Source organism: Chiroxiphia lanceolata, chromosome 17 (genome assembly GCF_009829145.1).
Source record: "Chiroxiphia lanceolata isolate bChiLan1 chromosome 17, bChiLan1.pri, whole genome shotgun sequence".
NCBI classification, from domain to species: Eukaryota; Metazoa; Chordata; class Aves; order Passeriformes; family Pipridae; genus Chiroxiphia; species Chiroxiphia lanceolata.
Window position 1 is genome coordinate 2,345,447 of NC_045653.1, and position 12,543 is coordinate 2,357,989.

Consider the following 12,543-nt stretch of genomic DNA (forward strand, 5'->3'; position numbering starts at 1 on the left):
CCCCAGCTCTGCTTGCAAAGACACAGAGAACATTGTGGGATGGGGGCACGTGCTGGCTGCCGAGATCCCACGGCCAAAGTGCTCTGGGAAAATCCAGGCAGCCTGGGCTGGTGCAGGACTTACCACCAGTGCCAGGACGAGGGTCCGGACCTTCTCCCCGATCTCCGGTGAGATGTCGTTGCCAAACTGCTGCAGGGTGGTGAGGAAGCGCTTCAGCTTGCTGAGCTGCCGGGCACCACACGTGGCTGGGAGTTGCTGGTTTGTCAGCGAGGAGGAGGAGGAGGAGGAAGGACCGTTGCTGAACCTCTGGGGCGGGGATGGTGCTCCATTCAGCGTCGGGGGGGAATGGTTGATTCCGTTGGGCACTGCAAACGGGAGAAGGAAGCAACACTGAGCATCAGGTGGGCACGTCCCTGTGGTCTGGTGCTTTCCACTCAGGATGGCAGCTCAGGTGCCTCCACCTCACCCCAAGGGGTGCTGACAGATCCTGCCCCAGCAGCGCCCGCCACCCGTCCCCAGGGATCTGCAGGGAATTTCACAAACACTGTTGTTTTTAACAACCTGGTCCCATCTGCAGCTTTGCCTCCTGTAAGTGGTGAGCACGTCAAAACAGACTGAAGGGCTGGAAGTCTGGGAACTCGGCAAGGGATTAGAATAAACTGTTGACATCCCTGGGCCGTGGTTGTGCAATCCTGAGCCCTGTCTGATGAGCAGCTGTGCGCCAGGGCCCCAACTTGGTATAAACCCAGGATTTCAGAGGTGAAAAGCACATCACTGGAAATATAGCTGTTGCTGATCCACTGGGTTATCCTTAAAAGCCCAGCCCTGAATCCCTTATGGATGTAAGTGCTGACAAAGAGGCCACAAGTTGTAAAAACCATTGCAAGAGAAGCCCTGATGCCACCTAGCAGCATTGTCTTTGGCCTGTGCGAGGAGCAGCACTTTGCAAAAAAACAAAAACAAAACCAAAAACAAATGGCCAAAACTTCCACTGCAGCTTCACGAGGATCATATCAAATCCTGCTGAACCCAGTCAGGGGTTTTTCAGAGAAGACAGGAGGCACTGGAACAGTTAAACCACTCTGGGGCACACCAGGGCCAGAGGCTGGAAAGGCTGCACACACCTGGACTTTAGTGGTGAGCACAGGAGGGAAACTTAACCAGAGTCAGTTAAGATGCAAGGAAAGATAAGGCTATCGAGACCATCAAAGGTGGTTCCTGCTAACCAAGGGCTGACAGGCTCTTTGGGGGATAACAAAAATGTGGCCTTTCATAGACAGAAATGATGAGGTGAAGGTGAAGGCCAGGATTGAGAGAATGGAGGTGTAAAGGCTAAGTAAGCTCATGCCTCTTGTTATGGAGAAAAGCAACCTGGAAAACTCCTGTCCACACTGGCTTCCCTGAAGTGGCAAAGGTACAGGGATGTCAGGGAGCACCCACAGGGTTAGTTAGCATGGAGTACCAGAAAAACCAGAGCTACGTGAAAGGCAAGGCCTCTGACAATTACCCATAAAGACATTTATTTCCCAATAAAAGCATTATAAATAGGAGGGAAGCTGCCCAGAGAAGCTCCCCTCAAACAGCCAAGGGCTGTGCAGCCCCGCGCTCTCCAACAGCCACAACTGAGGCGCTTTCCCCCTTCTCTATTTCACTTCCTCTTATTCTTTCAGATGAAAACCCGAGGAGAGCAACGGGCTCTATTTATACCCTGGGAGAAGCAGGGGCTGGGCAATCCCTGGGGGCTGCGGGGGACCCTCAGGAGAGGCTGCCAAGGATGGGAGCAGGGATGTTGACAGCGCGGGGTGATCCCCCGGAGCGGATGAGTCGGGCCGGGGCTGTTGTTACACATAGTCCCCGTAACCGCCCCCCGTCTTTGGGCTCACCCCTCCTGACCCTCTGCCAACGGCGTCACCGCAGGGCAGCTGGCAGTTATCTGATCCTGCACATCACCAGGAGCTGCTCCACCACAGCCCTCACAGCCGGGCCGGGACCTCCCTTTCCAGGTGAGAAGACAGCACTGAAGCGAACGAGGTGGCGTCCCCAGACCGGGGGGATTACTGGTGTGGGGAGAGGAGGAGGATAAACTCCTGGGAACAAAGTCATCCTCTCGGGCTACGCCTAAATTCTGCCTTAGGTCCTCAAAAGTCACAAGGTTTTGCTGCTTCTCCAACTCTTTGTTAGCGATCCACAGGTAGGCAAGGTTTTGTTCCAACGTGCTCCTCTCACCTGCCCAAGCTGTGGGCTTGGTCACCGACTCTGACCAAGCCCCTCTGGTGCAACTGAGAAATAAAAAAGCAAGAACGAACTTCACCACAGGTCGCAGCTCTCATCTGTCTTGGAAAGAGGCAATTAAGTCATCTGCAATCAGCAGATTCAGGTTTCTTGGCCCTTAACAGCATGCCAAGCATCCTCATTGGAAAAATTAATTTCTGTCACTTTGCTAATGGTCTTTTTCTGCCTGAGCAAAAGGAGAGCCATTAAAAATCCCTCAGCACATAAAGATGGGGACAATGTGTCTGGCGGGATAACCCAGTGATTAGTGCTGTTGCCAGCATCACGCAGTACATCAGTGTGTGTCCTCCAAGAGGCTGGATTGTAAATCCCCGAATCCCACTGCCAGTGTGGAACTGTGAGATAGCCCAGACGCTGTCATGGACAGCAGAGTGATGCAGAGCCAGCTAGGGAACACTGTGCAGGGAAAAAGGGGCGAGAAGGGCCTGGAAAATATGTACACGCCATGTGCAGGGGTCAGATAACTCCACGACCAACAAAGTAAAGCAGCTTTGCTACAAAATGATGCTTTTAAAAAGACGTTAAATGGCCTAAACGTTGGCTAAGGGAGGAAATCAGAGGCTGTACAAAAAGGCTGGAAGTTCATCCCATCTGTGGATCACCTCTAAGCAACACCCTGCTAGAAAAAGTGGGTGCAAGGCTGTGCTACGGCTGGGCAGGATTGGGATCGACCGTGGCTTAAGAGGAAAGATTATACAGAGAAGATGGAGAAAAGAGAATCTGGATGGACAGCAAGGAATTTTCAAGGCTGGGAAATAAAAAAAAAGAAAAACTTTCTAATCTCAGCTGCAGGAATGCTGTCTGCAAAGTGAGATACAGCAGAGTGGGAATTAACTCCTCCAGATGATAGAGTGAAAAGCCCAGCACTTGGCTTGTTTGAAGCCGACCTGATAAAAGACTTCAATTTCTTAAGGAGTTTATGGTGGAAATCAAAGCTGCACCTGCAAAGAGAAGGACTCAAGGCAGCACCAGGAGCAAGACAGGAGCAGGCAGGGGGGCAGAGGGGGAATACAGACATCCCGCTTGCATTGCAGAACAGCAGGAAAGCCCCAGTCCCACCTTCCTAACAGCAGCAACCCACCGCTAATGCTAATGGCTGAGACACCCCCAGTGAGTGCTCTGAGCTCAGCCTTCCCTCCTGGCTAGAGCTAATCCCTGGGAAAAGCAGAGCTACTGGGGTCTTACGTGCAGTCGGAGTGAAGGACACGGGCCGGGGTCCGCCGGGGTTCACGGGGGGCAGCGGCGGCATGTTGGGAGGAGAGGACCTGGACTGGATCTTCACTTCCACAGGCGATCCGGGCATCACTGGCACCCTCTTCTCACCAGCAACTGTACCAAGAGAAGGTGGCAAGGCTTAGTGACATTCAGGGACACGCGTTTCCCCGCCCAGCACACGAGCAGTCACACGGGTGAAGAGGCGGGAGGGAAGGCACGCAGGGTTCCCACAAGGTTCCCACACTGCTCCGTGTGGCCCCGAGCTGCTGCAGGGAAGAGGCAGGATATGGCCCTGAGCTGGGACAGGCACCCTGGGTGCATGCTCACGGTGTCCATGCCCGCCACTCCAGTCTCCTGACAGCATCTTCTCACCCCTCGTGCCTGAAGATGCTTCTTCAAAGTATTTCTGCCCATTTGCTTCACTTTGCCCCCACTTAAGATCCCCCTGAGACTCCTCAGATGCTCCACATGCTCCTCACCAGCACAGAGCCTCTCCAGAGGGATCACCACCTCTCAGAGCCGTGCAACAGGTAACCTGGATTTGTGCTGTGCCAGCAAGGGACCAGAATGGGCCTGGGGTTGCAGAGCTGAACTGACATCAGCCATTCACATCCTCTCCCTTGCGTGCAGTCTCTAGGGTCTGACACATCACCTCACACTGTGGCTTCCTTTCCAGCCTCTGAGGGACATCCCAGCTCAGGGGAACAGTGTGACCACACTCCCAGCTCTAGTGGCTGGGATCAGCTTCACAAGGCATCCTTAGATGAAACAAGAGAAAAAGGAGGAAATATGTGTTTAAGCAAGTCTTGGGGTTCTGGGGGACTTTTTTTTCTTTGGAGGGGTGTGTTTCGGGGTAATTTTTTTGTTCTTTAAATCCAGACAGCTCAGCAGAAAAAGCCTAAGGATCTCCACAGCACAGCTCCTGTGGGAGCCAACACCATTCCAGGGGTGCTCCGTATTGCACTGCCAGCGTCTCCAGTGTCCACGATCCCAACAAATCATCCCTCTGAGATCATGGTCTCCACTCCCTGCTCCTCGAGCTGCCCCTCGCCTCGTTCAATTAGCTCACTAATGAGCTGTGACCATGCTCCAGCACGTGCTGCACGGGAACACCACGAGGTGTTCCCAGCACATCCACCTGCACCCCAGCTCAGGCAGGGAGGGAGGTGCAGACACTCAACTTCCACCTCTCTGGTGATGCACGCTGGGCTCCAGACAGCTACAATCTGATTTGTAACCCACAGTTATAACCAGTATCTGTCAGCTGTAAGAAATTCAGCTTTCGAGTCCTGGCAGAGCGACTAAATGCTGTATTCCCATAAAGCACTGAATACATGGCAAACTTGTGCGCTGAAACACAACCACAAAACCTGCTACTTCAACTCCCAACAACAAAAATGCTGCTTTCGAGAGCAGAGAAAATACAAACTGGCACCTGAGCCCTCGTGCTGCTGCCTGGGATCTGCTCTGTCAGCCCCCAGCACCTGCTCTGCCACCGAGCTGCCTCATTTATTCTCCTTATGGCAAGTCGTGGGAAATGCCAGAGAGGTAACAAATGAACTTAGTTATTCCTAACATTTTTTTTTTTTGTTCTTTGCAGGAAGGGGAAGCAGAGATGATATACACTGAAAACCCATGTTTTCCTGCCCTGTCAGTGCAGATGGAATAACAGGGGCAGTGGGGCTGGAATTGCTATAAAAGCCACATCCCAGAACCTTTTTGTCTTCATTTGTCTAAGCCTGCTTTCAAAAAGGAAGGGAAAAATTCTAAGCTTTCTTTCACGACGTGGGGAGATACTGAAGCCACAGGAAACTACTGATAACATATACAGCCATATTAATGCCATATTGCAAACTACTGTTCATATACATTTGGTCCAACTTTCATACAATTGAACCTTTGAGTGCAGACTCTTCCTGTCATTCCTGTGCATGAATATGATGTTCCAATTAACAACCATGTTGTTAAACGACCCATATTTTTCAATCAAAACAGCACTAATTGTGCCTATCCAGCACTTGGTGTTAGCTGCCTGATGACCACCCAGGGACCCACTGTCACCCTCCTGCCTCCTCTGATCTCCTTCCCATGAAAACCCCTTTTCCAGGTGTACGTGGCCAACACAATATTGCCATGCCTTAGAGAGAAACAGCATGAAACTAATCCTTAAGTTTTCTCCTCCTTCCTCCTAAAATGCTCCAAGGGCACATTACAAAAGCAGAACTAATTTGGTTAATTTACGGGGGGGGAATAAATTTCAAAAGGAGTTTACAGCCCAAAAATAAAATCAGCTACTGTGTGAGACACTAAAACCAAAGCCCACAAGAAGCCAACACCTTCTTTTCCAAGCCCACTCTGACAGACAAGAAGCAAACAGGATTGTTAAATTTAAAAGCTTCCTGCTAATGACCTGGGGCATCTATAAATGCAGATAAAAACCATCTTTCTAAAGCTCCCCATTTTTAGCCTAAACACATCCATTTAATGAGAATCATGTGAACAAACGAGACTGTGACCAAGGGCTTGAGTCAGCCTTGAGTTGACCTGGGGCTAAAAATGAGCCAGGGAGCTGCTCCCTGGGGACACGCTGCCTTCCCGGCCTCATTCTTCCGATTTCAGCACTCAGAAATATTTACTGGCTCACCAACAGCAACATCTCAGTGCTGCCTCCAGATGTGCAGGGAGGATGCTGAGATGCTCCTCCAAATGTGTCCAAGTCACTCCACTGTGTCACTTAGCTGACTCCTAAACAGTCAAATGCTGTCACAGATTTTGGATGATGCCCTAAGAACAATAATTCTTGTCAATGACTGAATACATCAAGTGTCACAGCAGGATACCTGCCCAAACTGGAAACGTTGGGCTGTTTTCCTTCAAAAACTCCTTCCAAACCCCACCTGGATTAGAAATACTCACAATGCTGTCGCCACTTTCCAAGCAGTGCCTGCAGGAGCAGATCCAACCTGTTTATGGCACGATACTTTTGCTGTCGAGCTGCCAAACACCAAACTTTGCAGTGACACGTGCTCAGCTTTGCACCAGGCCCTGCCCAGGTTAACCAGGGAAAGAGGCAGCAGGGACACGGCCACCCAGGCGGGTGGGAGAGCTGCCTTCCCAGCCTGGAATGCTGCAGATTCACACGGGAAGACGATTCAACTGGAGTAAAACAAAACCCGATCGTGACGGTGCTGTTTTAGTCTTGGCTTGATGCAAGAATTCCGTCTTCTCCAAATGGTGGTGGAGCTGCAGAGCAGATTTCACAGCGCCGAGTTCCAGATTTCAGATGCTCGAGCTGCCAGCTGGGCACAGACAGCTGCAGGCACAGACCACTCTGTGCTCCTGCCCTATATACTCGTGTGTCCCATTTAAGGAGCCCAGGTGTGCAAGGGACTAGAAAGCCCCAGAGCTCTGACTACACCTGGAAGCCTTCACCCCCCCTGTTGCACGCTGCAAAGCCCCTGTTTCATGTGCCCCCACACCACCCTATTTCCTCCCCTGCTCCAGTTCTCCTCCTGGCGTAACAAAATTAAAAAGGAACATATGTCGAGATTAAGTTCAGCCGATGGTTTTCCTTTCTGGAGAGGAGAAAGAGCAAAGGGAGACAACAGGACAAGATGCCAGGAGAAAACCAGGGGTCTTGACTGACCCTCAGGGAAGTCCCACTCCTGCAGTCCAAGGGACTGAGGCTCCAGCTCTCCAACACCACAGCACATTTCAGAGGGGGCAGTTTCAACACGCACTTGAGACAGATTTCATCCTATTTATTTTCTTCAAGAACTTTACCACCTATGGTGTTTAGCACAAAGAGAGTGTTGCTGTGACAGGTAACCTATGACAAACAGCCAGCATTTGCTTGCACTGTAAACTCTGTAAAGAAGCTGCTTTATTAATCTCTTCATGCCTGTGGGTTTGAGAAAACGGAAAAGGCACAAGAAAATAAACAGCGATAAGTTAGGGAGTACCTCAAGTACAGTGGAATTCAAATTAATCCTTTAATTCCTTTGGCAGTTAAAGAATAGACTAAGCCATGAAAAAGAAACAAAAACACTGCATGAGGAGAACTGGATGTTACCTTCCTTCAAAAAACAAGATAACCAGGAAAGAGTGATAGGAATAACCCTGGGGGCAGACAGACACAAATGGTCTCCTCCCCATCCTCTTCCCAAAGTTCAAAACACAGTTCCAACAGTCAGCAAGATAACACCAGGAGGTGTTCCACCCTGCTCAAGAGAAAGCCTTGATCCAGCTCCCCTGGCAGAGCTGTGAATTTGCCAAGATAAAGGGAAGAGAAGAAGAGCCACTGTTCCAGTGCAGAAAACATGGGTGCTTTATATGAATTTGCACTGCAGTGTCTGCACAATTTAATCCAGTCACCTCTGCACATGGAGTGTGTACAGGCTTTAAACCCTGCTATCAGCTTGAGACAGTCCAGCCTTTCCTCCTCCCCCTGGGACAGGGATTTAAAGCCTGTGGCTGGGTGTCTGGAGGTCTTGTACAGCAGGAACACTGGTATCTTCAAGCCATTCCTGATGCAGGGGTAGGATTCTCCTTGATTCCCCGGCACCAGAGTTAAGGAGGAAGGAGGAACCTGCCTGCCCTGGGAGAAATTTTGTAGCTCCTGTTTCTAAATAAGCTGCACAGAGCCAGGAATGCACCTCACCAATCCATATGCCGGACTAGAGCACTCCTGGCTTTTTGCAGAAGTCAAAACATGAAACATCTTGGAAGAAATAAGAGAAGGCCACGAGACAGCCCTGCAACTATGCCCAGGTAAGGTTTGCTTTTCCTTTTGGCAACTTCAGGACAGAGAGCAGACTCAAAATCAGACCTCGTCAAAGCAGCTCTGACCACTAAGTGGTCATATTTGAAAACCTGTAAATCGACAAAGTTTTGGGTTTGGCTGATATTTTCGAGGGAAAGCCTGTGTACAAGGGTTTGCCCAGCAGTTCAGAGTCTCAGGAGCAAAAGCATGCAACAGTTTCAGACAGAAAGAAGAGGTTTAATCCGAGCAGATGTTTTTGCCTTTCATCTAGAACAGGCAGAATACGCTCATAACCTAAAATGCCACTCCTCACCTCAAAAAATTAGAAGCCCCAAATTCATACCTGCCTCTTGAGAGCAAGGGACTGGAGAACTGTCCCAGTAACAGCAACCAAGGTTAAATCCAGCAGGAGAAATCCTCTGGTCACCCATGAGTCAGGTCTGAGCTTGTTCTGGAGCCAAGGGACAGACAGAATCCTGCAAGGGCAATTCAGCCCATCCCAAAACATTCATCAAAACAAGGGAGATAACCCACGCTCCAGCCACACCTCTCTTTCCACCGGCCCTACCACCTCAGATGACCACTTGGACTAGAGGCATGAATTATACATCACCTACACGTCAGCAAGATGGACATTTTCTAGTAACACCCCCTGGAACCAGAGGCTTCTTTCCCCTACTGTTCACATGGAGCAGACTCCCTGGTTTATGACAAAGCAAGGCCAAGCTTGGCTAAACAGACAGGGAGGAAAGAGGGAAACCAAGGAAGGACAGACCTCAGTGGCCGGCAGGACCCTGCCTATATCCTAGGACAGCTCTTTGCACATGGCAGGGGGGGCTGGACTGGCTGACCTTTAAAGGTCCCTTCTGACCCAAACTACAATTCCATAACCAGCTCAACAGATCCCCTGGAGAAAAGCCAGGGAAAGGGCCCCAACGCACCCACTGCAGCCCCGACACGTCCCCTCCGAGAAGGACGGGCTGCAGTTGGCTCCTCACAGGGCTCCCTGTTGACAGTCTGAATGCAAACGAGAGGCAGCATCAGTGTAACCTGACCTGATAATGTAAATAGGGTGAAATGAAATATGGTTCGCCACCTCCCCAGCTTTGGCGAATGTTTATTTTGAATAACATGCTTATCTGCTCCAACTGCTCACCATCTGTTTTCAGTCTCCACCAAGCTAATATTTTTCACATTTAGGAACTGAGAAATGGGAAGAATTACATTTAAATTTTATTAACATCTTTCCTGTGCTCCAAGGTTGCCTTTCCCTCCCCTTGACGGCTCTAAGCCATCTGTAGAGCACCTTTGCAGTTCTCCAAGGCACACAGATGAGAGGTGATCTACATGCAAAGCAAGGGTATCATTACTCAGGCTTCCAGAAGATGCCATTTACTGCTTCTCCACTGCAGTCCCTCCCTCACCTGCTTCCAGACAGCTTCCCCCGAGCCCAAACTGAAACCACATCATCAAGGAAAGAGCCAATATTTTATCTTTTTGCAGCATCACCACATCAAAAAGTGATGGAGGGGGAAGACTGAAGATAAGCATCAGCAACAAGGCAGCCAATACAGCAGCCTTAGGGAAAAAAAGGATGATTGGGTCCATCCCAATTTGGAAGAGAGTGAGACACTTGGAGGTTTGCAGTCAAGATGACATTTCTATACAAATATTGACATTTATTTGCATGTAGGGGGGGTTATACAGGTTTCCCTCTGCTCCAGTCAATAAATGATAATTTACAACCAGAAATAGGATAAAGTTGCATAAACAGGTCACCAGCAAGGGCTGGTCCAACAAGGTCCTTCTCCATCCTTCTCCCTCCACACTGAGCTGGCCAAGATGATACTACAGCATCTGTTGCAGCGGGTAACTTATGTTAACTGTGCTGATACTTCCTCCCCCAAATGTGATCAGACTATTTTTAGCCTGTTCAGCTTGGGTTTGTAGCACATCTCGGCTCCTGAGCTGTAAGATGCTGTGGGAGTGGAGAGGGCTCGGCCCCTCGCAGGAGAGCCTTGCATCACACAGGAGGGAGCTGCTGAGCCTGGGAGAGGCATTTTATAAATCAAAAATAAACGCTTGTATCTCCATTGCCATCTAGTCCTCTCCCACACACAGCTGTTTCACTTTAAATCTCAATTCAACGTGAAACTCAGAAGAACTTGAAAGAGCAAAGTATGTTATCGTTCACAACCAGTCCAGAAAGCAGTTAATAAGGGAAATAAGATTAATAATTTATTCCTGAAGGCAGACTGCAGATCTTTATCCATCTTGCCCTTCAGTGGTTTTTATGAAATCCTATTAACGTGCCTGGCTCTACAAACTCATCAGTAGCACAGGTTGGACTCGGGAGCAGTTCCCACCCAGACAACACGGATGGAGCCCCAGTTCTGCCCGTGCCTTGGCTGTGTTGGACACATCGGCACAAACCCACCTGCATGACATTCCTGCCTCCTTAGCTCTGCTTTCCTCTTGGGCCATGGATTTGTACCAGGGCCAGCGGTGCAAACCTGTGGATGCAGGATTCATCCCACAAACTCTCACACCCAACAGCCCCCAGAGCAGGGTGCACATCAAGTGCCCCTATTCTGGTCATCTTGCTTCTACAAGAACACAAGCCACCTTGGTGTGGTATCCCCCACTCTCCTGCTCTCTTTTCCAGGAAGGAGCCAGGGAATAGTTACTCAGACCATGAAAGACACTCTAAAAACCATTCACACACGGTGCAGCAGCCACCTGGGAGCTGTTGCTTCTCGAACCAAAATGCCGCAGTCATTCCCTTCCTGCACCACTAGCATCCATCCAAAGAAGTTTTGGGGACCCCAGTTCATCCCTTGATGTCCATGGCAGCAGCTTTTGCTCATCACTGTCTCAAAGGGATGCAGTGAGCTCTGCCAGGGAGCCTGTGATGGATGCCCCAGGGCACAGAACCCTCCTCATCCTCACCAACCACTTGCTCTGCCCCCATCACGGACAGCCACCCTGAAGGGAGGGATATACTCCTGGAATATAGCCCAGCAGAATATATTCCTGGAAATCAAAGCCTACAACGTGGCCAGCCTTGCAATTTTAAAGTGGGAAGCATTTTGGGGATTGAGGGGAGTGATCCTCCCTCCCCAAACCACCCCTCTGGCTGCTCAGCCCCCTTTGGCTGGGATTTTAACCCAGGACAAGGCAGTTATTCAGCAAAGCCAGAGATGCTAACTAATTCATTTGCCTGGTTACTGCTGAAGTATTTTTGGTATTTTTTCATTAATTCATTGTTCCATTCAATGTTGTGGGTTTTGTTTTTTTTTTTTTAAATCACCCACTCCTGTAACAATATTAAGAAATATTTACTCCTCCGCACTATTTACTTTCTGGGTTAAAGCACTCCGAATGAAAAACGAAAGCAGTTACAGATATCAAACAGGCAATTATCACAATCACGGGGAAAAATTAGTTCTTAAAAAGTCTCAGCCTGCTGCACTGCTCTCCAAAAGCCTCCAACTCCGAGCGAAGCGACGGTGGCGGGAGCAAACTTTCCAGATGGGAACATCTGTGTCTCATTTGCCGCAGGGAAGAAAACACCAGGAAGATAAATGGCTCCCGAGTCCGGCGGAGCCCAGACACAACACGTACAAAGGGATACCATGGAGAAAGACTTGGAGCAGCAGTCTGGTATCAAAGATTATTTTTTTTTATTTAATGGTTATTTTGTGGGGCTCCCACATATGGAGAAACGATAAGTCAGGGCAAAAAAAAAAAAAGAGCTTGAGTTTCTCTTAACAGTAAATTCTGTCCGTGGTGAAAGCAAGAATTGAGTTAATCGTGCTTATATGAATTAAAACCAAAATAAAATGAAAGCAGTGCAGCACTTTTACCATCTCAGCTACTTTTTAGATAGGAAAAGTAATTTAAAAAGTTGGCTTTAAGGGGTTACCCCTAAAAGGTTGGAAATTGCTCCCTGCCCAGAGCAGGAAGGCCATGGATGGGGCCAGTTGCCCCTCTAGGGTCCAGAGAGTGAACACCAAGTTTACACCAGAGAGTAAGAAGTGATCCAACAAGTGAGAAACTCGTGGCAGAATGACCAAGCCTCCCCTGGCAATGCCAGCACCAAACTTACTGACATTCCTTAAACTCTGTCACAGTTTAAGGACCACATTCCCAAAGGTGGGCAGGCATACAACCCACAGGTTATACAGAACAACTGAGCACTGTAATTTTGGGAGTGGAAATCTGCTTTCCATCCTGCCTAGGCTAAACACCATAGAGTAAATAAGGCTGGAACT

At 49.4% G+C, this 12,543-nt stretch overlaps 1 protein-coding gene across 3 annotated transcripts in view; it reads right to left on the minus strand.

The window, feature by feature from the left end:
- Nucleotides 1-12,543, minus strand: part of CBFA2T2 (CBFA2/RUNX1 partner transcriptional co-repressor 2) — a 45,908-nt gene that overhangs the window by 12,255 nt on the left and 21,110 nt on the right. For 2 of the 3 annotated variants that reach the window (XM_032704695.1, XM_032704694.1), the window contains 2 exons: nucleotides 3,478-3,621; nucleotides 124-365 (listed from right to left, as the gene is read on the minus strand). In XM_032704695.1, coding sequence (XP_032560586.1) covers nucleotides 124-365; nucleotides 3,478-3,595 — 360 coding nt within the window. In that variant the 5' untranslated portion in view covers nucleotides 3,596-3,621. Of the gene's footprint in view, nucleotides 1-123; nucleotides 366-3,477; nucleotides 3,622-8,612; nucleotides 8,746-12,543 lie in introns of those variants that run through there. The other variant, XM_032704693.1, reaches the window with a different exon arrangement.